Below are 25,410 nucleotides of genomic sequence, written 5' to 3'. Positions count from 1 at the left end.
CAAATATTATTTTTTGAAAGGTTACGTGCATTTTCTTTGTCACAACACCCTGTTCTTTTCCTCAGAGCATTTACTGTAATTTATGATTAGATATTCTTATTTGTGGCCTGTCTTTGCCTCTGTACTGTAAACTTCACATGGATAAGGCTATGTCAGTTTTGCCTAGCACAATACAAGGCACACAGTAGATGTGTTCAGGAAATATAAATGAGTGAATGTAAAGTGAAAATGCAGTACCTATTCTGTCTTCCTGTGAGAGCCCTGAGGATCCAGTGAGATAATGCATGTGGAAATGCTTAGAAAAATGGACTGTTAATATGAGGTTTTATTAAAGTTAAAAAAAAAAAAAGGAATAAAGATATATTTCCCAGACTTATATAATATTTTTTAAGAAAGGGGAGTTAATAAATGCTGACAGTTTTCTGTGGGGGTCACTCACAGAGCTTGAAGAATTTTACAGACATTTTACAGACATCTTATTGTCTTAATTCTCAATACTTTATTCAGAGTCCTTATTACAAAATCATTACAATTTTTTTCCCCTAAAATATAGAATGGTGCATTATTTTGATTTTATTGAGAAATAATTTTTTACTTGCCCCATATTTATAACATTTTGGTGTACTAGAAATAGGCTCTGAAATGCTAAAGATAATAATCTATTAAGCATAATCTATACTAATAGTTTTGTCTATTTTTAAAATTTTTATTCATTTTTAAAAATTTTATTTATTTTTGGCTGCGTTGGGTCTTCGTTGCTGCGTGTGGGCTTTTCTTTGTTGCGGTGCACGGGCTTCTCATTGCAGTGGCTTCTCTTGTTGTGGATCACAGGCTCTAGGTGCGTGGGCTTCAGTAGTTGCGGCACATGTGCTCAGTAGTTGTGGCGCAAGGGCTTAGTTACTCCGCAGCATGTGGGATCTTCCCGGACCAGGGCTCGAACCCGTGTCCCCTGCACTGGCAGGCAGATTCTTAACCACTGCACCACCAGGGAAGTCCCTTGGCTATTTATTAGATTAATGTTTAAATTTTTAGTTCTTTTGAGAATGTTTACTGCTGTCTTTAAACTGGATTTAAATGTCTAATTTTTATATATATGCTTTTTTAGCTCTTTGTTCTGTTTTTAACATATGCTCTATTTCTCATTATTGTTCGTACCTATTTTCATCTCACCATGGTGACTTTTTTTTAAGAAAGGCAACATAATTAAAAAGATAGTCCATTGTAAAAACAAACTTCTTTAAAAAATATTAACAGTTATATTTAATTGATTATCTGCTCAAAAGTTTCTGATTTCTTAATGATTTTTTGTTATGTTGTTGTTCTTTTGTTTTTTTCATTTTGGGTTTTGTTTAGGTTGTGGTTTTTGTGGCCAGATGATACCCTGAAGAATAAGAGGTGTAGGAACAAGTGTGGTTGTCTTGGTGGCTGCAGATTCTTCGGTGGCACAGTAACTGGCCTAGATTTCTTCAGACTTGAAGAGTTGACACCTTCCAGTAGCTCTGCATTTTCAAGCACGAGTGCAGAGTCTGATATGTATTATGGACAGTCTCTGCTACAGCCTGGAGAATGGATCATTACTAAAGAAGTTCCCAAAATTGTAGATGGTAATGTGTTGTCAGTTGTGTTAATCTTTTATTATCTTCATCCCTATGCCATTCTGAGAGAAGTTCAGTGTTACTTTGTTCAACTTTATTTTTTGAGTAGTCTTACACGTAGGGTTTAGTATAATCTGTCTTTGTTTTGCAGGTGATTAGCCAGATAAGACTAGTGAGTTTTTCAGAATTGCACAAGGCAAAAGTAGATCTACTATTCAGATCTTCTGCTGTTAACATGGGTGATTTTTCCTAGCCCAACTTATTCTAAATATTTCCTTATATATCATTATTTCCCTAGAATCCAGATTCCAGAAATATACTTAGGAATAGCTATGCTTTGAGGTAACGATTGTTTTACCAGCTTACTTTTATAGGAAAAACTTATCCATAGAAATATTTATACTCTTGGCCCTCATTTTATTCACTACTTTTGCAAAATATTCTTCTTACTAACACTGTACATGTCAAGAAGAGAAATTTGGTCTTAGAGCCTGTAGGATAACTTTGCAAATACATGAGTTTGATATGAACAGTGAATGGTGGCTTTAGGCATACTGGATTTATATTTATCTAGCATCTTTTCTCCAAAGACTTCAGAAATGCATTTTCCTTTGTGTTTCTTAGTTGTGTATTCCTACAATTAAGTGCAATACTTACTGCTTAAGTTGCCATGCTGTCAAGAAGTGAAATGTAGACAAGTCTTGATATCTCACCAGTATTTAGCTATTTTTCCTTGATCCATTCAGAAACATTAACTTAGCTCTGCCTTTTGTCAGTAGACAAAGATAGAAAAGAAGTAGTTTTAACTTTAAGAATTTATTGGATTGATTTTCATGTGTAAGGAGCTCTTAGAGGAAAGAACTAGATTACTACATATGCCAAATTCTTGTTTAAATGATATTTCACTGAATATTAATAAATTTGTACATGTTATTTTAAGATTCCTTGACTTCAGCAGTTTTACTAGAATAAGAGCAGATTATCTTATAAAATCAGCAAACACCAAAACTTCTTGACATTTAAAGGTCAAGAAACATACGAAATAAAATTTACTTAGCTGTCTTCTTATAATATTACTTTCTTACTTTTGAATAATGTCTGTTTTTAAAGGTGTTCACAGGCGTTTCTTATTTCATCCACAAACTACCATGTGAGTTCTTTATTTTCCCTGTATATGGTGAAGTAACTGAGGTCATCACTGAGGCTGAGTTGCATGAAGTCAAAAAGTCATGTATATGGCTGAGCATAAACTAGAATTACAGTCATCGAAACCACTTTAGTTCTTTCCATCCTACTAGAGCTGGCATTATTTATAAAGATGTTGTTTGATTTTCTGATCTGCAGATCAAAATTTAACTATCGCAAACTCAAGGAAGAAAATCTACAGGGAATTTACACGTGGTATAAAAGGGAGAAAATAGCAATTTCTCTAACAGTAAACAAAAGAAACCTCATTTTAGTTCTTATACCGTGTAATAGGGAGTGTCTGTGTCTCCTAGTGATTTTCTCAGGAATGAGCTGTAATTGGTAAATTGCCATAAGTTTCTTGTGCAGGGAAGATTGGAATTAGTCCCTGTGTAAGTATCTGCATTTTCCAGGACCCACATATAGATGTACAGTGTCAGGATAGAATCAAGCAGGGCATATCGATGGAACTAAAGAATTTCCTTGGAAGGTCAATGAACACTAGTTTCCTATCACTTAGAAATGACTCAAACCCATTTTTCTTTTGACTTTTGTTGGATTTTTACATTTGTGGTGGTAGAAGCAAATAATATTACTTATACTGTAAGTTCTTAAGTCTTCTTACCGCTTAAGTTCCATCTAGAAGTGCCTTCTGCTTGGAGAGATGTTTCCTCCTACTAGTATGTTCTTTCTTGAGTAGCACAAGGGTGGCTGGAGGAGAGGGGAAGTAGGGCAGTAGTTATTTTTTGGATCTAAGCAGCTATAGAATTCTCCTTTTATCCCTCTCCATCCCCAATTTACATAACACATCACAGGGCTCTTATAAAAGGCTGAGAAAATGTTCCAGATTAAAGAAAACATGACAACTGAATGTAGTAATATACAGACCTAGATTGGATCCTATACTGGAGAGGGCAGAAGTGCTTTAAAGGACATTATTGGGTCATTTGAGAAAATTGGAAAGCACGTGGTAGACTAGACAACAGTATGGTATAAACACCAAATATACCAAGTTGATAATTATACTGTGTTTTTGTATTATTCTTAGGAAATAAACCTTTAAGTTTAGGGTAAAAGCCTACTACATCTGAAAATTACTCTCAGGTGGTTCCAAAAATATTATGTCTATTTATAAAAATAGAGCAAATGGGGGCAAAGTGTTTAAGATAGGTAATTTCAAGTAAAATATCTTTGATGGCTTGGTTACCACTCTTGAAAGTTTTCTAAGTTGGAAAATTTTCATATAAATAGATTAAAAAAAGAAAATTCACTGTGTATGGACTCTGGATTCATACTTATGTTGATATCTTTCTATAGTGTTTAGCATATTGCTATGTGAAATTAGTTACTTGTGCTTTTTAAAAATGATTATATACTTAAAAACAGGGAATTGGATTAAGTTATCATATTTTTCATAGATTGCTTTTGAAATTATTATGTTTATGTAACTCACTTTTTTGTTTGTTTAGGTAATGTGAATGGCATGAAGAGGAAAGAATGGGAAAACAAATCAGTGGGAATAGAAGTAGAGAGAAAAACTCAGCACCTTAGTCTTCAAGTACCATTACGATCTCATAGCTCATCCTCTTCTTCAGAAGAGAATAGTAGTTCTAGTGCTGCACAGCCTCTATTGGCTGGTGAAAAGGAAAGTCCCTCTTCTGTTGCCGATAATCATTTGGTTCAAAAAGAATTCCTGCATGGTACGAAAAGAGATGATGGCCAAGTGAGGTCAGTATTCAATTAGATTTAGAAACCTGATCGTAGGATTACAAGTGCTTAAAACTGTGGCAAGAAAAACTTCTCTCCTCTCAACTCACCTGTTGTAGAGAATTTTTTCCCCTCCTGAACTTATTTTTAAATGTCCATTTGCTGTTGTTTTTCTGATTACAAAAGTAATACATATATATTCATTCCAGATGTTAGGAAAATACAGAAAAGTATAAGAAAAATGAATATTTCTTGTCATCCCACCACTGAGAGTGAACCATTGTTAACATTTGGATATTATCCTTCCAGTGTGTTGAATATTTTTTGGTCCTTCTTTTGGCCCCTAGTTGATTACTTGCTTCTTGAAATACACTCTCCTCTCGACTTGATAGCACATTTCAGATTTTCCTCCCATCTCCTTGGCTTTTCCTTCTCCGTCTCTATTTCCAAGTCCGCCATTTTTTTTTCCCTCCCCTTCTTTCTCTTCCTCTTACAGCCTGCCATTTGTTAAATGTCATTATCCCTTAAGACTGTTATGTACCCTTTTCTCCACTGACTCTATACTGTTTCCCTAGGCAGTCTTAGTAACTGTTTGGCTTCAATTATGATCTGTAGCTAACATCTTATAAATGTTAAAAACTCCATCTAAAACCTTTGTCCCTATGAACCTAGCTACCTTCTTGATGTTTCATGGAGGGCTCAAACTCAACATATTAAAAAATGATCTTGTGTCTATCATGTTCAACTTGTGCCTCAGTAAACGGCACTAGTATATCAGTTGCTGAAGTCAGAAATATTGGGGTTATCTGTGACTTCTCCCTCTCTCATTTCCTCTCATTTAATCAAAGGCCCCTGGTATATTTTGTTATATAAACTTTTAAAGGATGTGGGGAAAAAAAACCTTATAAATGCATTAGCGTACATGGATTATGGATAGAAGATTATACTCTGGGTTTCTTTAAATTTTTATTGTGTTTTAAGTTGCCTCAATTTTTTTTTTTTTGGAACTCTGTGGGGTAGGAACATATATTGTACTGTTTTGCTACTTTGTATGGATATTTTATTGTAAAAGTTTACAACTTCCTTTATTTGTAAAATAAATGATTAATATATACAGAAAGGATTTTATAAGTACTTCTATTTATACTTAAATTATATGGTGTGCAGTAAATGTTAATAGTTTTTCTTTCTGTTTTAGCATTCCTACAGAAATTTCAGGAAATAGCCCTGTGTCTCCTAATACTCAGGATAAGTCAGTAGGTCAATCTCCTCTGAGATCTCCCTTGAAACGACAAGCCTCTGTATGTTCCACCCGACTTGGAAGTACCAAGAGCCTTACTGCCGCTTTTTATGGGGACAAGCAGCCTGTTACGGTTGGAGTCCAGTTTAGTAGTGATGTCTCCCGAAGTGATGAAAATGTACTAGACTCACCAAAGCAGAGAAGAAGTTTTGGTTCATTTCCATATACACCATCAGCAGACTCTAATTCATTTCATCAGTATCGATCAATGGATTCCAGCATGTCAATGGCTGATAGTGAAGCTTACTTTTCTGCAGCTGAAGAATTTGAGCCCATTAGCAGTGACGAAGGCCCTGGAACTTATCCAGGTAGAAAAAAGAAGAAAAAGCAAGCCCAGCAGATTGACTACAGTAGGGGTTCCATATATCACAGTGTAGAAGGACCACTTACTGGCCATGGAGAAAGCATTCAGGATCCTCGGACTCTGCCATTCAAAACTCATCCTTCCCAGGCTTCCTTTGTTTCTGCATTAGGTGGAGAGGATGATGTTATAGAGCATCTGTATGTTGTAGAAAGTGAGAAGACAGTAGAGAGCGAACAGATTACTTCTCAACAACCTGTGATGAATTGCTATCAGACTTACCTTACACAATTCCAAGTAATTAATTGGTCAGTGAAGCATCCAACCAACAAAAGAACCTCTAAGTCCTCATTGCATCGCCCCCTCGATCTGGATACACCAACCAGTGAAGAAAGCTCATCATCATTTGAACAGCTTTCTGTTCCAACTTTTAAGGTATAAGGCAAATCATTAATTTCCACTGATAAATTTATGTAGGAAAATTGATGTTTAAGATATTTTAAAAATTACTCTCTCAGTCATTTAGCTACTTTTCTGAAAGATAAAATTCCTGAAGTCATGGCTTCATGTATGACAGTAGGCCTCAGGTTTATTGATGTGTATTATAAATTTAAGCATATAAAATTAAGGAATAGTTTCAGATTTGATTGTCAGAATATTAACAATTAATGTATAGTCTGTGTCTACATTATATTCTAAGATTAGGATCATGTCTCTGTGAATTCATATTTTCTGTGTCTTAAAAGTAAAAATTTGAAATAGTTTTTAATTGTTGGTGTTCTATTATATTAATCCATAACTGCTTCTATGCAAATCCAGTTCCGTACACTTGGTATTTGAGATCTTATAATTTAGTATTAATTAATTATTGTCCATTTCTGTAATGTATAGCTTTTTTTTTAGGAAAGCTAAAAATAGGTCAAAATAAATTTAGTGATAATATCCAATATGAAGACATTTTTATAAAATTATAAATTTATAAGAGAACTTTTTATGATTTTAAAGACCAAAATTGAGCATATAAAATCTTATGGAACTGATTAACAATTCAAAAATCTCATGTGGTATATACTAACATGTACATATATACTTGTTTGAAGTGTCTAAATGTTAATATTCTCATTTTAAATTCAGATATTTATTATATACTACTGTGTGTCAGTCATTTGATGTTCAGTGGTGAGGGAAACAGACATGAGGCTTATAGTTTAGGGTGAGAGATGGGCAGTAAATAGATAAATGGATAAGTACAGTATATGATTATAAATTCAGAAGTGTTATGAAGATAAAGGATGCTGAGATAGAGAATAATGGGGAGTGGGGCTGCCTAGCTTGTATTGACATGAAAGGTCTATCACAGGAGGTAATATTTAAACTGAAACTTAAAGGATGAGGAGGAATTGAGGAAGGGAAGACTTAGGGGCACTATATACTATATTCAGGGCACAGGCATCGGCCTTGCTGAAGTTCTAAAGTGGGAAAGAAGTCAGTGTGCATGAGACATAGTGAGTTAGCAGAGAGCTTTGCACATGGTGAGGTTAGAGACCTGAACAAAGGCGAGGCCATTAAGGACCTGTAGACCAGGGTATCAGTAGTTAGAATTTTAATTTCATTGGGAAGTTCATGAGAGCTTTAAGGAAATGTGATGTGATCTCGTGTGCTTTGGCTACTAAGTGGAACAGAATTGTCATTACGCAAGGAGGAATTGGGGTGATCACCTAGGAGGCTGTCGCAGCAGCCTGTGCAAGAGATGATGGGCTTGGACCTAAATAGTGATGAAAATGTGATAAGTGGAGTGAAATATCCTTAGAGGTAAATGCATTTGAGTAATATGTATTGAAGGAAGAAGAAACAGAGTCACAAAATTTTGATTTTAAGGTTGTGCCCATTTCTTATCTTGCCTAAGATAAGTTACCCATGCCAACATTTTAAAATGTTCTCTTTATTCCATGTGAAAATATGTTGGTAAATGAATGTTCCAGTATAAAACTGAATTGCACTTGCTCTGAAAAATAGAGGTTAGAATTGCTGTGAGAGGTTAGAATTATTGTAGTATTTTCAATAAATCTAGTTTGATTAGGCAGTCAAATCTCTGGAGAAAATAAGTCAAGGAATTCATATCTTTAAACAACTTCAAAAATAGAACATAAGAAAGTTATTTTTCTTCATTAAATCTAAATAACAGGCTAGCATTTAAAGGGGTTTAGTTTGGTTATTCAAGTGCATTATTTATTTGTTATCTTTTATGGATATAAAATACAATCTAGCTTTTCCTATAATTTAATGTTACTCTGGGATCCTTTCCCACTTAAAAGTTGATTGTGCTACAAGACTCTAAAATTAGCTTTTTCTAAGAAAAGCACAATTTAAAGAGGAACTATGGAGGGAAAACATTTGAAGCACTTGCTTTTAAGCTTTAGTTGTATAGTCTACTCTCGCTGAATCCTCACAGCCCTACTCTGTCATTTTTCTGAATAATTAGAAAATGAAATTGCCAGTTGAATATTTCCTGTGATTTTTTCAATTTGTTAAATATTTATATCATACATATCAAAATCATATTAACAAGGTAATTTGGGTATTCACAAGTATCAGTTTATAGCATAAAATTACAGAATAATTAATATTAAAATTCTAGTCTATAAGTAATGTTTTATATTATTCTAGGTTATCAAACAAGGGCTCACAGCTAACTCTTTACTAGACAGAGGAATGCAGCTTTCAGGATCAACTTCAAAGTAAGTAAAAATTATATACTTTTGAAGTTTAAAGTCAGTCTTTCTTGATTATGAGATACAGAGTGTTCGTTCTGAGGAATAACCACTCTTTACTTGACTGTAGTCTTTATTTTTTGAATAAATTGACCCAAATAATTCAACTCTGTTGTCTTTCATGGCTTTGCCTACATGTATAAGTAGTCAGTAACATTTCTTCTAGACATACTATGCAAACCATAACTTGGCATATTAAAATTGGGAACTAACAAGAATTCAGTATTATAATTTTCATATTTTGGTAGAGCCCTGCCAAGTAAATATATCAAAAAATTTTTTTATCATTTGATGTATTAACCATCTTTGAACAATTTGCATTTTACTGCCTCATTTGTCTTGTCCTTGAAGAGTATTTGGGACATATAATATCTAGTCCAATTTCATGAAATTTTTAGTTGAAATAAGTATAAGTTTAAGGGTCACTCATCTTAAGGAAGCTCCAACTTCTATTTTTTTCGTATATATACTGGTCTTTTTAATATATACTTGGCTTGTTAAATTGTATAGTACACCATATACTCCTCTGGAAAAGAAAGCTGTTGATAACACAGATGATGAAACATTAACAGAAGAGTGGACCTTGGATCAACCAGTCTCTCAGACCAGAACAACAGCCATAGTTGAAGTAAAAGGAACCGTTGATATTGTCCTGACTCCCCTAGTGGCTGAAGCTTTAGACAGGTATGAATTTTGTCTAAAACTACAACTACTATTTTATAAAATAATAAGTATATGTGATATAGTATTTTCATGAAAAAGAACGATGATGGCTATTTTGATTGAATAAAAATGAAAATATATTTTAAAAGGAGTATGTTTCAGTTATCATTTGTTACTTTTTCAGCCTAAATAATTATATATTGCAATATTATAATAGTTATATTACATTGTATTTTCTAATTTTTGCTTTTGGGCTGATAAGCATAAAATTTATCAAATACCCAGGAACTAATTATTAAGTTTGATATTCTTACTACTGTCTGGTTAATGAAGGTATAAAGAGGAAATAATATATTGTCTGTCCTGCAAGGAGATATAGTCTATCTAGGGAGACAAAACTAAGATGAATAAAATCTAGAATGGAACATAATGGGATAGATTAGATAAACTAGATCATAGTATTAAGTGATATCAAAATGTTTCATATAACTGTTTTTCTTCCCTCAGGTATATTGAAGCCATGGTACATTGTGCTAGTACTAGACATCCAGCTGCAATTGTGGATGATCTACATGTCAAAGTCCTCAGGGAAGCTGTCCAAAATAGCAAGACCACCTTCTCAGAAAATGTAAGAACTTTTTGTTCAGTGAGTGTGGCAAATTGAGTTTTCTTCACAGGTACATAATATCCAAACTTGAAAAAATTTGAATATACTAAAATTTTATTAGTCATTTAAATTGGAATACGTGAACATTTCTAAATAATCTTTATATGTCATTGGCTCCATAAGAGACAGCATAAGAGGAGTAAAATATTTATTAAAATGTAGCATTATTTTTTCTTTTATTTTGGAAGTAGTTTAAATCTAAGCCTTTCCTAAAGAGCTTTGGTCCTAAGTGAATGAGCATTGTTTAGGAGTGGTACATTCATTTACTAAGAAAGCAAATCTGCATATTATTTTGGCTTTCCTCTGTGATTAGATAACTTGTATCTTAATAGTTTTGAGGTTATTTTTGTTCACCTCGGTGAATCAAGTCACTCACTGTCTTCTGGTGCGCGATATTTTACTTAACACTGTGGTCCTAGTCACAAAGCCAGTTTCTTAGCAGTCATATCCTGGTGATTAATCCTCATCTAGTGATTGTCCACTTGACTTTCAGATGTATCTGAGTCGCATTTGGACTACGGACCAGAGGCAAGGTGAAAGTAAAGCTGATTGTTTTAAGTGATCCAGTTATTCAAAATATATTGGCATTTCATGTGATAGGTAGTTTGGCTAGAGGAGTACAAAATCAAAAAAGAAATTTGAAAATATTCCCAGCCAACAAGGAGCTAATTATCAGAAACCAAGTATGTTCTCAAGTACATGTTTTTATATAGACTGATTTTGCTTTATTATGTATCACTTCTCTCAACACTGGGGCTGCCAGTCTATTTTCTAGCTTTTCTAAGGTTTGGACTTTAAGCCTGGGAATGCTAAACCAGATGGCAGCTGGTACCTAGATGGGTATAAAGGAGCACAGTGAATAACAAGTTGCTGTTGTAGATGATACGGAAATTACGAAAGGTCTGTGAAATAATAATTCCGCTTTCAATCTTTTTAGCTATCTTCCAAACAGGATGTTAGAGGAACAAAAACTGAACATTCTACCATAGGAATGACTAACCAAGGACAAGCACAGACAAATCTTATAATGAAGCAAGATAATGTAACAATTAAAGGTCTTCAGGCTAATGTTAGCATACCAAAGGTAAAAATTTAATATTTAAACAAGTTTTCCTGAAAGAGAATATTTTGGTGGTTTTTATCCTTTGTATTTACTAAACTGAATGGTGGTAGAATAGATTGTAATATCAAAAATATATATTTTATTTCCTTGATGATCTAATGTAACATTTAATGTAATGTAAATAGTTTACTTAAGCAGAATGTTGGGTAATATTCACTAAAATAATTCACATTGATCCAGTAAGATTTTAATTATTATTTTATGAGAGTTTATAAGCTTCTCCTTCATTACTCCCATACACATAGATATGCCATTCCTAATGGTAGTTTTTCATTTTCCTGTATATCTTATGTTTAAGTGATAACTTTTTACTTTTCAACTCTGAAATATGTGACATTTTGTGTGTTAGGTGAACTTATGTTTGTTACAAGCCTCAGTGGAAGAATCTCCGAGTACAGCTCCTAGTAGAAGTGTGACTCATGTTTCCTTAGTAGCACTGTGTTTTGACAGAATTGCTACACAAGTTCGTATGAACAGGTAAGAAAGAGTTTATTAATTTGAGCCATGACTATCTTGCTGGATGTAAAAGCAAGCCGTAACCATCCTTTTAATACATTTCAGAAAATTCTAATGTTAAAACTCAGAACTGGTATTGGAATTTCAAATCTCATTTTAAGGGCTTCCCTGGTGGTGCAGTGGTTGAGAATCTGCCTGCTAATGCAGGAGACACGGGTTCGAGCCCTGGTCTGGGAGGATCCCACATGCCACGGAGCAACTGGGCCCGTGAGCCACAACTACTGAGCCTGCGTGTCTGGAGCCTGTGCTTCACAACAAGAGAGGCCGTGATAGTGAGAGGCCCGCGCACCGCGATGAAGAGTGGCCCCCGCTTGCCACAACTAGAGAAAGCCCTCGCACAGAAACGAAGACCCAACACGGCAAAAATAAATAAATTAATTAATAAACTCCTACCCCCCCCCCCAAAAAAAAATCTCACTTTAGGATTAGCAAAGTAGGTTTTAAAAAGTTTGTACTGTTTTTATTCATACTATCTTTTAGTAAACACTGAAGAATTTGTTATTAATATTGGTTTAATTAAAATAGTGGATTTTTTTAAAATACTAGTTAAATCTTTTTACTGAACTATATATTATTTAAATGTTAACCATCATACTCTTTCTTCTTTCATAAAGAGGTGTGGTTGAAGAGACTTCAAACAGTGCAGACCCTGGTAGAACATCAAATTTTGATAGGTATGTTCATGCCACTAAGATGCAGCCTCAGTCATCAGGATCTCTCAGATCAAACGCTGGAGCGGAAAAAGGCAAAGAGATTGCAGCCAAGTTAAACATTCATCGAGTTCATGGGCAACTGAGGGGTCTTGATACAACGGGTAGGAGTCTACAACATATTTTTCTTTGACATGTATAAATGTAAGAGGATTTTGCAAAAGGAAACATAATTTTTTTTCCTTTGAAGATTACTACAATTTGAGTATTTTATCAATATAAGAAAGAGAAAGGTATTTCTGTATATATTGAACACATAGTATTTAACTATTCATTACTCACATTCTACGCAGGATGGAAGGTAAACTTTGGTGGGAAGGTGGGTGGTATGGCCCCAAATTAGAAACTGCTTCTATCTCGCATCTGTTTTCTTCATGGTATCTGGTTGCTCACTGTAGAACAGAGAGAGTATGATCTTTATAGTCTTTCTTTCTTTTTAAAATCATCCTGTAGGCACAGCTTTGTTAAAAAGAATTAATAGTGGTATCAAAAGCAGGTAGTCAAATCTGTAAAATATAGCAGCAATAAGAATAATAGACATGGCTTTGAAGAATTTTTAATGAACTGAGGAAATTATCATAGTTGACTGCTACATGAAAGGCGGGAACCAAAGCTGGATTTGTAAAATGATCTCTAAAGAGCTAGAAGGAAACTTAGTTCAGACGTAAACAAGTTATCGCTGGGTGGTAAATTTACATGTGTTTTTTTATCTTCTTTTTGCTTTTCTGTATTCATTAGCTGTAATCAGAGAAAGAAATGAAAAAACAGTAAGATAAACTAAAAATCTCTGCCAGGCACTCAGGATGTTGGCTCCCATACTGCATATTGAAAGGGATGGAATTATGGCAATATCTGTGATGAATTGTTATATAAAATATGTTAGCATAAAGCAATCTTTGAGTGAAAGCTGTAGTTTTCCTGGAAAATAATGTTTTTCCTAAGGCTAGGTAATTAATTAAAATAATTTTTTGTTTTGTAAAATGATGAGAAAGTATTTAAAAATAGTTTACTATGAAGCTGAATTATTCAGGAACTTTTTAAGTTTAGATTTTTAGAGTACCCTATAATCTCTCAGAAATGAATTTATCCTGTCTCTGAGCACTTATCTGTTAATTATGGAATCTTCTTTTCTCCAACTTCAACATGATTCTGGCACTTTTTAAGTAGTATGACATTAGGCAGCGCTATTTTAGAAATTGGTTGGTTCATTTGTTAATTTTTCTTTTTGACAGAATACTAAGATATCTTTTAAGACAACCACTGTGCTAAATTCTTACATTATTTGTTGTTTTTAAAAAATATACAAACCTCTGCCTTTAAAAATGGTCATTTTGTTTTCTTTTGATAATAGATATTGGTACCTGTGCCATCACTGCTATCCCCTTTGAGAAGTCCAAAGTTTTATTTACTCTCGAAGAGTTGGATGAGTTTGCTTTTGTGGATGAAACTGATCAGCAAGCTGTTCCAGATGTAACTCGAATAGGTCCCAGCCAAGAAAAATGGGGTTGGATAATGTTTGAATGTGGACTTGAAAATTTAACCATAAAAGGTAAGCTTTTTATAAAAATTTCTGCTTAAGTGGGGAACAAATTGGCCACACGTTGCTGAAAAAGTTTTGAACAATCATGACTTTCAATAACCTGAATCAGCATATTCAAGCAGAAAGTGTGGCATCTGGGATTATTTACTAGGAGTGGGTGCCCCATCCCAATTGTGTAAGTGGAGCTTAATGAAATTATTGTGTGATTCAAAACTAGCAGAGCATCTAGACATGTAAGATGCCTGAGCAAAGCAGTGCATAGTTCAGAAAAAATTCTCAAATAAAATATAAAGAAAGCCTCTTAACTTTTGGAAGTTTGCATCTTTGGAAACTGGATCTTTGATTAGTAGAGCCTTGCCATATACGATGAAAATACTGTAAATCCTTTATTCAGCGATACTGACTTATATTTATTTTCTTTTACATTACTGACTAATCCATTAAAATAGGAAAGCTGAATTGTGTATAAGACTTTTAGGCTTAGTTATATATAATAGTAGTGCCTATATATGCCTATAATTCCTTACCTGATATTGCAATATTATATCACTTTTATAGTTAAGGGCAAAGTTTTGGTGAGAAAAAAAATCTTCATGAGATTTTTATTTTTATGGATATGATAGAGTACAGCATTGAGACACCCAGTGTTTTTAATAAATAAATTCTTTCATTTGTATAGGAGGAAGACAGTCTGGTGCTGTTTTATATAATACTTTTGGAACTATGGGTAAAGCTAATGTCACAGAAAGGGGTGGAGTGCTGACATCCAATAATTCTTCTGATTCTCCAACTGGCAGCGGCTATAATACTGATGTCTCTGATGATAATCTTCCTTGTGACCGAACAAGCCCTTCTTCAGACTTAAATGGAAATTCTGTTTCTGACGAACAAGTTGGTGAATTTCTAATAATAATAATGATTTGGGAAAATAAAATAGAAAACTACATACCCAATTCACATTTAATTTCTGGAATATATTTCCTTGTCTTTCCATGTTGTGGATTTTGCTTAAATGGTAGCCAAGGCATTTTGGTGATTATATTCTACTAGAGTATAATTGCTAAAATGTAGGTACCATATTATAGATATATTTATATCTGTCATAGTACCTAGAGTAATATTTTGCTTATGTTAAGTACTTAATTATATTTGTTGAATTAATAGAATTTCAGAAAAGCAGGCTTTATTTTTATCTTATTTGAAGGATTTTAGCAGAATTCATTTCTTAAATAAACAGTTTTGTTATTGGTAGTATTTCATGTAAGTTTAAATATTTTTGTCAATATCTACCTATTTCATTTGGAAGCCTGAAGAACACCTTACATGCAACTCATTTATTATTTTTATTGTATAATTTCATGGTGATGAATATAGTAACAGCAATAATGAAAATATTCAAAATTCTAGACTACAGAATAGTTGTACTTCTACCTGATTGGTGACCTTGGGCACATTTTTTTTTTTTTTTTAACTGTCTCCTATGTTTCTGAAATAGGAGTATTATAATGATATTGACCTAGAGTTGTGGAGATTGAAGGAGGCAGTACATATGAAAGACTTAACTCGGTGTCTACAGCATAGTAAGAACTTGGTAAATGTTGTTCTTAAACACACATAACACTTCTGATCGTTTGGAAATTAGACCAACTGAAGAGGAAAGAAACCACCTTTTCACTAAGAAATGTGTCATGGGTATCTAGTATGCATTGGCAAATCACTCCTGAACCCAGGTTTCTGGGAATTTATTTTTGAAACGTTTATTTTGATTTGATGCATAGTAAAGGGTTTTAATTACAGTTTTCTTGTGAGGTCTTTCGAAGTATTTGAGAGCTGGGTGGGGATTAGCACTTCGATTAAGGAAATTAAAATATATAGCAGCTGCTCACTGAACAAAGAGCTAGGAAGAACCTATCTGTTCTTTCCTTCTCCTTCACCTTCTAAAATACTTGACAGAAACTCAGGTATCTTCCTGAATCTCTCTGATCCTGTTCTCCTTGGTGGAAGTCCTCGAATTGTGTAACGTTGCTTTCTTTTGGTTCTCTTACTTTTCTTGGTCCATCTCCTTATGCAGTTCATTGTCCTTCATAAATGCGGGTGTCCCCCCATGTTCTGTTCTTGGCTACACTTCTTGCTCTTTGTCCACTCCCTCACTTGTTTCATTTCCTACTCCAGGTCCATAATTTGATGACACTGCTCTTTCCCATCGGTTATGCCTTCAGCATCAACCCTTTACCTGAGCTTCAGAATTGTATCCAATGGCCTTTTAGATATCATCATTTAGATGTGCTGTAGGCACCAAAAATTCAGTCAGTCTAAAACCAAGTTTTTTGTTACTTTGCTTCACATGTTGTTATAAGTACTTGCTTATTATCTACAAGCCCCTCTCCCGTTTTTTTGTTTGTTTGTTTGTTTGTTTTTTGCGGTACGCAGTCCGCTCACTGTTGTGGCCTCTCCCGTTGCGGAGCACAGGCTCCGGACGTGCAGGCTCAGCGGCCATGGCTCACGGGCCCAGCTGCTCTGCGGCATGTGGGATCTTCCCGGACCGGGGCACGAACCCGTGTCCCCTGCATCGGCAGGCGGACTCTCAACCACTGCGCCACCAGGGAAGCCCCCCCTCTCCCGTTTTTTAAAGTTCAAGTTTCTCTAGACTGTCTTCTGTATATTTGTATATGCTCAGTTGCCTGGCTCACAGCCCTTGTCTGAAATCCATGGGCCAGATGTATTTGAGAATTCAGATTTTTTTCTTTAAAAGAAAGGTAATATGCCGTAGCCCTGTATTGCCCCCTCCCCTTCCCTCTCCCTACTGATAACCACTAGTTTGTTCTCTATATCTGTGAGTCTGCTTCTTTTTTTGCTATATTCACTAGTTTGCTGTATTTTTTAGATTCCATTATAAATGATTAAGACGTGCAAACTATTACGTATAAGCTACAAGGATATATTATACAACACAGGGAATATAGCCAATATTTTATAGTAACTATAAATGGAGTATAACCTTTAAAAGTTGTGTCACTATATTGTACTCCTGTAACATACAATATTGTACATCAACTATACTTCAATAAAAAAATAAAGGTAATATGGTGTGGGTATAAGCTACGTAAACTCCTAGTGGAATCTGAGATAGCACTACATCTTGAAATATTTGAATATTTCTACAGCAAGACATGAATGAAAACACCAAGTGGGATAAATAGTCTCTTACAAGTTCATATCAGATTTTGATGCCACAAAAACAGATTTAGATTTTCAGAATGTTGTGGATTTTGGAATTGCAGATATGGGAATGTGGACTTATATTTAGTGCCTGCTGACTTTAAAATTACTAGGGTCTATGGTTCACATTGTCTTGTAACATTTAGGATTTAAAGCTGTTTTGTGGATACTTTTCATTCCTCAATCATCCCACAAGAAAATGCCAATCTTTTCTTTATTTTGACCAAGAATATCTAAAAGTGAATTCGAAACCTATTAAACAGATATAACAGGCAATGGATTTTGTTTGTTTCTTTAATATTATGCTTCTTACCTCCCTGCATTCTGAAGAGTGGTCATTACATGTTTAAAAAGTATTATTCCTATTTCTCAATACAGATTCAGATTACTAGCATCCAGGATAACTAAGAATTTTTTATTGTATAGTGTTATTTATCTGAACATAGGCTATAATAGTATTTCTTATGGTACTTTATTTGGAAGTTTGAAATACTCTATTAGGATAGAATGGAAAATAGATTGCAGTAGGAAGCAGAAGACCTTAATGCTGTCACTCATTCTCCAACTTAATAGTTGTATGACCTCTGGCAAGTCATAAAACTTCTTTCTCTCATCTAGGAAACAAAAACAGTATCCCTAAACAAATGTGACTGAATGAAGTGATTGAGAGAAGCACTTTAGTTCTAAGATCTCTGATTTATGGTTCGTTATAATGCACTGTTTTTCAGACTGTGCTCCTTGGAGCTTCAAGGATCCATAGGTATTTCTCAGAATAAGGATTAGGCTGAGCAAGGTTTATGTTACCTGTTTTATATCACGGTGTTATTATCTGTAGAACTTGATTTGATAGAAAGGTTTTGTTCGTAAAACACTCTGTGCTAGTGGTTTTAAGGGACTATACATTAATAAGTTTTTGGTACTCTGTTTTATATAGGATGAAGGAGTTGAATCTGATGATTTGAAAAAAGATCTACCTTTAATGCCTCCACCTCCAGATTCCTGTAGCATGAAGTTGACCATCAAGGAAATTTGGTTTAGTTTTGCAGCTCCCACCAATGTGAGATCTCCTGCACATGCATTTTCTAGGTAAAAAGTTTTAAAAATATATTACTATCCCTTGATGTTTCTTTATTTTAAGTAACATACAATTCTGTTTCATGTATTTTTTGAATTCTTTTTCTGATATATCAAGTATTAGGGTTGCCAGTTTCTTTTCCATCTTTCCTACTTCATACTTTCTATAGACATTATTCCCGATTTCTTTGACCCTTCTTCTTTCCTAGGGTTTTAGTTTTATTTTTACATGTCACCCTGCCATAAGCTTTTTTTTTTTTTTAACATCTTTATTGGGGTATAATTGCTTTACAATGGTGTGTTAGTTTCTGCTTTATAAGAGAGTGAATCAGTTATACATATACATATGTTCCCATATCTCTTCCCTCTTTGTCTCCCTCCCTCCCACCCTCCCTATCCCACCCCTCCAGGCAGCCACAAAGAACCGAGCCGGTTTCCCTGTGCCATGCGGCTGCTTCCCACTGGCTATCTACCTTACGTTTGTTAGTATATATATGTCCATGTCTCTCTCTCGCCCTAACACACCTCACCCTTCCCCCTCCCCATATCCTCAAGTCTGTTCTCCAGTAGGTCTGTGACTTTATTCCTGTTTTACCCCTAGGTTCTTCATAACATTTTTTTTTTCTTAAATTCCATATATATGTGTTAGCATACGGTATTTGTCTTTCTCTTTCTGACTTACTTCACTCTGTATGACAGACTCTAGGTCTATCCACCTCATTACAAATAGCTCAATTTTGTTTCTTTTTATGGCTGAGTAATATTCCATTGTATATATGTGCCACATCTTCTTTATCCATTCATCCGACGACGGGCACTTAGGTTGTTTCCATCTCCGGGCTATTGTAAATAGAGGTGCAATGAACATTTTGGTACATGACTCTTTTTGAATTCTGGTTTGTTAAGGGTATATACCTAGTAGTGGGATTGCTGGGTCATATGGTAGTTCTATTTGTAGTTTTTTAAGGAACCTCCATACTGTTCTCCATAGTGGCTGAACCAATTCACATTCCCACCAGCAGTGCAAGAGTGTTCCCTTTTCTCCACACCCTCTCCAGCATTTATTGTTTCTAGATTTTTTGATGATGGCCATTCTGACTGGTGTGAGATGATATCTCATTGTAGTTTTGATTTGCATTTCTCTAATGATTAATGATGTTGAGCATTCTTTCATGTGTTTGTTGGCAGTCTGTATATCTTCTTTGGAGAAATGTCTATTTAGGTCTTCTGCCCATTTTTGGATTGGGTTGTTTATTTTTTTGTTATTGAGCTGCATGAGCTGCCTGTAAATTTTAGAGATTAATCCTTTGTCAGTTGATTCATTTGCAAATATTTTCTCCCATTCTGAGGGCTGTCTTTTGGTCTTGTTTATGGTTTCCTTTGCTGTGCAAAAGCTTTGAAGTTTCATTAGGTCCCATTTGTTTATTTTTGTTTTTATCTCCATTACTCTAGGAGATGGGTCAAGAAGGATCTTGCTGTGATTTATGTCATAGAGTGTTCTGCCTATGTTTTCCTCTAAGAGTTTGATAGTTTCTGGCCTTACATTTAGGTCTTTAATCCATTTTGAGCTTATTTTTGTGTATGGTGTTAGGGAGTGATCTAATCTCATACTTTTACATGTACCTATCCAATTTTCCCAGCACCACTTATTGAAGAGGCTGTCCTTTCTCCACTGTATATTCCTGCCACCTTTATCAAAGATAAGGTGACCATATGTGCATGGGTTTATCTCTGGGCTTTCTATCCTATTCCATTGATCTATCTTTCTGTTTTTGTGCCAGTACCATACTGTCTTGATTACTGTAGCTTTGTAGTATAGTCTGAAGTCAGGCAGCCTGATTCCTCCAGCTCCATTTTTTGTTCTCAAGATTGCTTTGGCTATTCGGGGTCTTTTGTGTTTCCATACAAATTGTGAAATTTTTTGTTCTAGTTCTGTGAAAAATGCCAGTGGTAGTTTGATAGGGATTGCATTGAATCTATAGATTGCTTTGGGAAGTAGAGTCATTTTCACAATGTTGATTCTTCCAATCCAAGAACATGGTATATCTCTCCATCTGTTTGTATCATCTTTAATTTCTTTCATCAGTGTCTTATAATTTTCTGCATACAGGTCTTTTGTCTCCTTAGGTAGGTTTATTCCTAGATATTTTATTCTTTTTGTTGCAATGGTAAATGGGAGTGTTTTCTTGATTTCACTTTCAGATTTTTCATCATTAGTATATAGGAATGCCAGAGATTTCTGTGCATTAATTTTGTATCCTGCTACTTTACCAAATTCATTGATTAGCTCTAGTAGTTTTCTGGTAGCATCTTTAGGATTCTCTATGTATAGTATCATGTCATCTGCAAACAGTGACAGCTTTACTTCTTCTTTTCCGATTTGGATTCCTTTTATTTCCTTTTCTTCTCTGATTGCTGTGGCTAAAACTTCCAAAACTATGTTGAATAAGAGTGGTGAGAGTGGGCAACCTTGTCTTGTTCCTGACCTTAGTGGAAATGCTTTCAGTTTTTCGCCATTGAGGATGATGTTGGCTGTGGGCTTGTCATATACGGCCTTTATTATATTGAGGAAAGTTCCCTCTACACCTACTTTCTGCAGGGTTTTTATCATAAATGGGTGTTGAATTTTGTCAAAAGCTTTCTCTGCATCTATTGAGATGATCATATGGTTTTTCTCCTTCAATTTGTTAATATGGTTAATCACATTGATAGATTTGCGTATATTGAAGAATCCTTGCATTCCTGGAATAAACCCCACTTGATCATGGTGTATGATCCTTTTAATGTGCTGTTGGATTCTGTTTGCTAGTATTTTGTTGAGGATTTTTGCATCTATGTTCATCAGTGATATTGGCCTGTAGTTTTCTTTCTTTGTGACATCCTTGTCTGGTTTTGGTATCAAGGTGATGGTGGCCTCGTAGAATGAGTTTGGGAGTGTTCCTCCCTCTGCTATATTTTGGAAGAGTTTGAGAAGAATAGGTGTTAGCTCTTCTCTAAATGTTTGATAGAATTCGCCTGTGAAGCCATCTGGTCCTGGGCTTTTGTTTGTTGGAAGATTTTTAATCACAGTTTCAATTTCAGTGTTTGTGATTGGTCTGTTCATATTTTCTATTTCTTCCTGATTCAGTCTTGGCAGTTTGTGCATTTCTAAGAATTTGTCCATTTCTTCCAGATTGTCCATTTTATTGGCATAGAGTTGCTTGTAGTAATCCCTCATGATTTTTTGTATTTCTGCAGTGTCAGTTGTTACTTCTCCTTTTTCATTTCTGATTCTATTGATTTGAGTCTTCTCCCTTATTTTCTTGATGAGTCTGGCTAATGGTTTATCAATTTTGTTAATCTTCTCAAAGAACCAGCTTTTAGTTTTATTGATCTTTGCTATTGTTTCCTTCATTTCTTTTTCATTTATTTCTGATCTGATTTTTATGATTTCTTTCCTTCTGCTAACTCTGGGGTTTTTTTGTTCTTCTTTCTCTAATTGCTTGAGGTGCAAGGTTAGGTTGTTTATTCGAGATGTTTCCTGCTTCTTAAGGTGGGCTTGTATTGCTATAAACTTCCCTCTTAGAACTGCTTTTGCTGCATCCCATAGGTTTTGGGTCGTTGTATCTCCATTGTCATTTGTTTCTAGGTATTTTTTAATTTCCTCTTTGATTTCTTCAGTGATCACTTCGTTACTAAGTAGTGTATTGTTTAGCCTCCATGTGTTTGTATTTTTTACTGCTCTTTTCCTATAATTGATATCTAATCTCATGGCGTTGTGGTCGGAAAAGATACTTGATATAATTTCAATTTTCTTAAATTTACCAAGGCTTGATTTGTGACCCAAGATATGATCTATCCTGGAGAATGTTCCATGAGCACTTGAGAAAAATGTGTATTCTGTTGTTTTTGGATGGAGTGTCCTATAAATATCAATTAAGTCCATCCTGTTTAATGTATCATTTAAAGCTTGTGTTTCCTTATTTATTTTCATTTTGGATGATCTGTCCATTGGTGAAAGTGGGGTGTTGAAGTCCCCTACTATGAATGTGTTACTGTCGATTTCCCCTTTTATGGCTGCTAGTTTTTGCCTTATGTATTGAGGTGCTCCTATGTTGGGTGCATAAATATTTACAATTGTTATATCTTCTTCTTGGATCGATCCCTTAATCATTATGTAGTGTCCTTCTTTGTCTCTTCTGATAGTCCTTATTTTAAAGTCTATTTTGTCTGATATGAGAATTGCTACTCCAGCTTTCTTTTGGTTTCCATTTGCATGGAATATCTTTTTCCATCCCCTTACTTTCAGTCTGTATGTGTCTCTAGGTCTGAAGTGGGTCTCTTGTAGACAGCATATATATGGGTCTTGTTTTTGTATCCATTCAGCCAATCTGTGTCTTTTGGTGGGAGCATTTAGTCCATTTACATTTAAGGTAATTATCGATATGTATGTTCCTATTCCCATTTTCTAAATTGTTTTGGGTTCGTTATTATAGGACTTTTCCTTCTCTTGTGTTTTTGTCTAGAGAAGTTCCTTTAGCATTTGTTGTAAAGCTGGTTTGGTGGTGCTGAACTCTCTCAGCTTTTGCTTGTCTGTAAAGGTTTTAATTTCTCCATCAAATCTGAATGAGATCCTTGCTGGGTAGAGTAATCTTGGTTGCAGGTTTTTCTCCTTCATCACTTTCAGTATGTCCTGCCACTCCCTTCTGGCTTGTAGAGTTTCTGCTGAGAGATCAGCTGTTAACCTTATGGGGATTCCCTTGTGTGTTATTTGTTGTTTTTCCCTTGCTGCTTTTAATATGCTTTCTTTGTATTTAGTTTTTGACAGTTTGATTAATATGTGTCTTGGCGTATTTCTCCTTGAATTTATCCTGTATGGGACTCTCTGTGCTTCCTGGACTTGATTAACGATTTCCTTTCCCATATTAGGGAAGTTTTCAACTATAATCTCTTCAAATATTTTCTCAGTCCCTTTCTTTTTCTCTTCTTCTTCTGGAACCCCTATAATTCGAATGTTGGTGCGTTTAATGTTGTCCCAGAGGTCTCTGAGACTGTCCTCAGTTCTTTTCATTCTTTTTTCTTTATTCTGCTCTGCAGTAGTTATTTCCACTATTTTATCTTCCAGGTCACTTATCCGTTCTTCTGCCTCATTTATTCTGCTATTGATCCCATCTAGAGTATTTTTCATTTCATTTATTGTGTTGTTCATCATTGTCTGTTTCATCTTTATTTCTTCTAGGTCCTTGTTAACTGCTTCTTGCATTTTGTCCATTCTATTTCCAAGATTTTGGATCATCTTTACTATCATTATTCTGAACTCTTTTTCAGGTAGACTGCCTATTTCCTCTTCATTTGTTAGGTCTGGTGGGTTTTTATCCTGCTCCTTCATCTGCTGTGTGTTTTTCTGTCTTCTCATTTTGCTTATCTTACTGTGATTGGGTTCACCTTTTTGCAGGCTGCAAGTTCGTAGCTCCCGTTGTTTTTGATGTCTGTCTCCAGTGGCTAAGGTTGGTTCAGTGCGTTGTGTAGGCTTCCTGGTGGAGGGGACTAGTGGCTGTGTTGTGGTGTATGAGGCTAGATCTTGTCTCTCTAGTGGGCAGGTCCACGTCTGGTGGTGTGTTTTGGGGTGTCTGTGGACTTATTATGATTTTAGGCAGCCTCTCTGCTAGTGGGTGGGGTTGTGTTCCTGTTTTGCTATATGGTTGGCATAGGTTGTCCAGCACTGTAGCTTGCTGGTCGTTGAGTGAAGCTGGGTGCTGGTGTTGAGATGGAGATCTCTGGGAGATTTTCGCCGTTTGATATTATGTGGGGCTGGGAGGTCTCTTCTTGACGAGTGTTCTGAAGTTGGCTCTCCCACCTCAGAGGCAGAGTCCTGACTCCTGGCTGGAGCAGCAAGAGCCTTTCATCCACTCGGCTCAGAATAAAAGGGAGAGAAAGTAGAGAGAATTAGTAGAAGTAGGAGGAAATAGGAAAGAAAGAAAGAAAGGAGGGAAGGAAGGAAGGAAGGAAGGAAGGAGGAAAGGAAGAAAGAAAGAAAGAAAAGAAAAGAAAGGAAGAAGGCAAGAAGGAAAGAAAGGAGAGAGGGATGGAGGAGGGAAGGAAGGAAGGAATGAGGGAAGGAAGGAAAAAATACAGAAAGAAAGAAGATACAGTAAAATAAAATAAAGTATAAAAAAGTTATTGAATTAAAAAAATAATTATTTAGAGGAAAAAAAAAAAGGGAAGGATAGAACCTTAGGACAAATGGTGGAAGCAAAGTTATAGAGACAAAATCTTACATAGAAGCATACACATATACCCTCACAAAAAGAGGTAAAGTGGAAAAAATCATAAAACTTGCTCTCCAAGTCCACCTCCTCAATTTGGGACGATTCGTTGTCTCAAAAAGGGAAGGAAGGAAGGAAAGATAGAAAGAAGGTAAAGTATAATAGAGTTCTTTAAATTAAAATTAATTATTAAGAAAAAAATTAAAAAAAAAAATGGTCGGATAGAACGCTGGGACAAATGGTGGAAGCAAACCTATACAGACAAGATCTCACACAGAAGCATACACATACACATTCACAAAAAGAGGAAAAGGGGAAAAAATCATAGATCTTGCTCTAGAAGTCCGCCTCCTCAATTTGGGATGATTCGCTGTCTATTCATGTATTCCACAGAGGCAGGGTACATCAAATTGATTGTGTAGCTTTAATCCGCTGTTTCTGAGGCTGCTGGGAGAGATTTCCCTTTTTCTTCTTTGTTCTCACAGCTCACAGGGGCTCAGCTTTCGACTTGGCCCTGCCTCTGCGTGTAGGTCGCTGGAGGGCGTCTGCTTTTTGCTCAGACAGGACGGCGTTAAAGGAGCCGCTGACTCGGGGGCTCTGGCGCTCTCAGGCCGGGGGCAGGGAGGGGCACGGAGTGCGGAGCGGTCCTGCGGCGGCAGAAGTCGGCGTGACGTTGCCCCAGCCTGAGGCCCGCCGTGTGTTCTCCCTGAGAAATTGTCCCTGGATCCCGGGAACCTGGCAGTGGCGGGCTGCACAGGCTCCCCGGAAGAGGGGTGGGGGCAGTGACCTGTGCT

The 25,410-nt window shown here is 35.5% G+C and overlaps 1 protein-coding gene across 1 annotated transcript in view; it reads left to right on the top strand.

Moving 5' to 3' along the window:
• The window catches only part of BLTP1 (bridge-like lipid transfer protein family member 1), a 201,312-nt gene that overhangs the window by 80,189 nt on the left and 95,713 nt on the right, over positions 1 to 25,410 (top strand). The window contains exons 25-36 of the mRNA XM_007464834.1: positions 1,354 to 1,604; positions 4,250 to 4,508; positions 5,686 to 6,523; positions 8,756 to 8,826; positions 9,370 to 9,543; positions 10,030 to 10,150; positions 11,127 to 11,273; positions 11,662 to 11,789; positions 12,443 to 12,642; positions 13,890 to 14,087; positions 14,758 to 14,969; positions 18,232 to 18,383. Coding sequence (XP_007464896.1) covers positions 1,354 to 1,604; positions 4,250 to 4,508; positions 5,686 to 6,523; positions 8,756 to 8,826; positions 9,370 to 9,543; positions 10,030 to 10,150; positions 11,127 to 11,273; positions 11,662 to 11,789; positions 12,443 to 12,642; positions 13,890 to 14,087; positions 14,758 to 14,969; positions 18,232 to 18,383 — 2,751 coding nt within the window. The remainder of the gene's footprint in view (positions 1 to 1,353; positions 1,605 to 4,249; positions 4,509 to 5,685; positions 6,524 to 8,755; positions 8,827 to 9,369; positions 9,544 to 10,029; positions 10,151 to 11,126; positions 11,274 to 11,661; positions 11,790 to 12,442; positions 12,643 to 13,889; positions 14,088 to 14,757; positions 14,970 to 18,231; positions 18,384 to 25,410) is intronic.

Source organism: Lipotes vexillifer, unplaced genomic scaffold (genome assembly GCF_000442215.2).
Source record: "Lipotes vexillifer unplaced genomic scaffold, Lipotes_vexillifer_v1.1 scaffold231, whole genome shotgun sequence".
Taxonomy (NCBI): domain Eukaryota; kingdom Metazoa; phylum Chordata; class Mammalia; order Artiodactyla; family Lipotidae; genus Lipotes; species Lipotes vexillifer.
The sequence above is the reverse complement of the archived record's forward strand: the minus strand, read 5'-3'. Positions and strand labels throughout refer to the sequence as shown.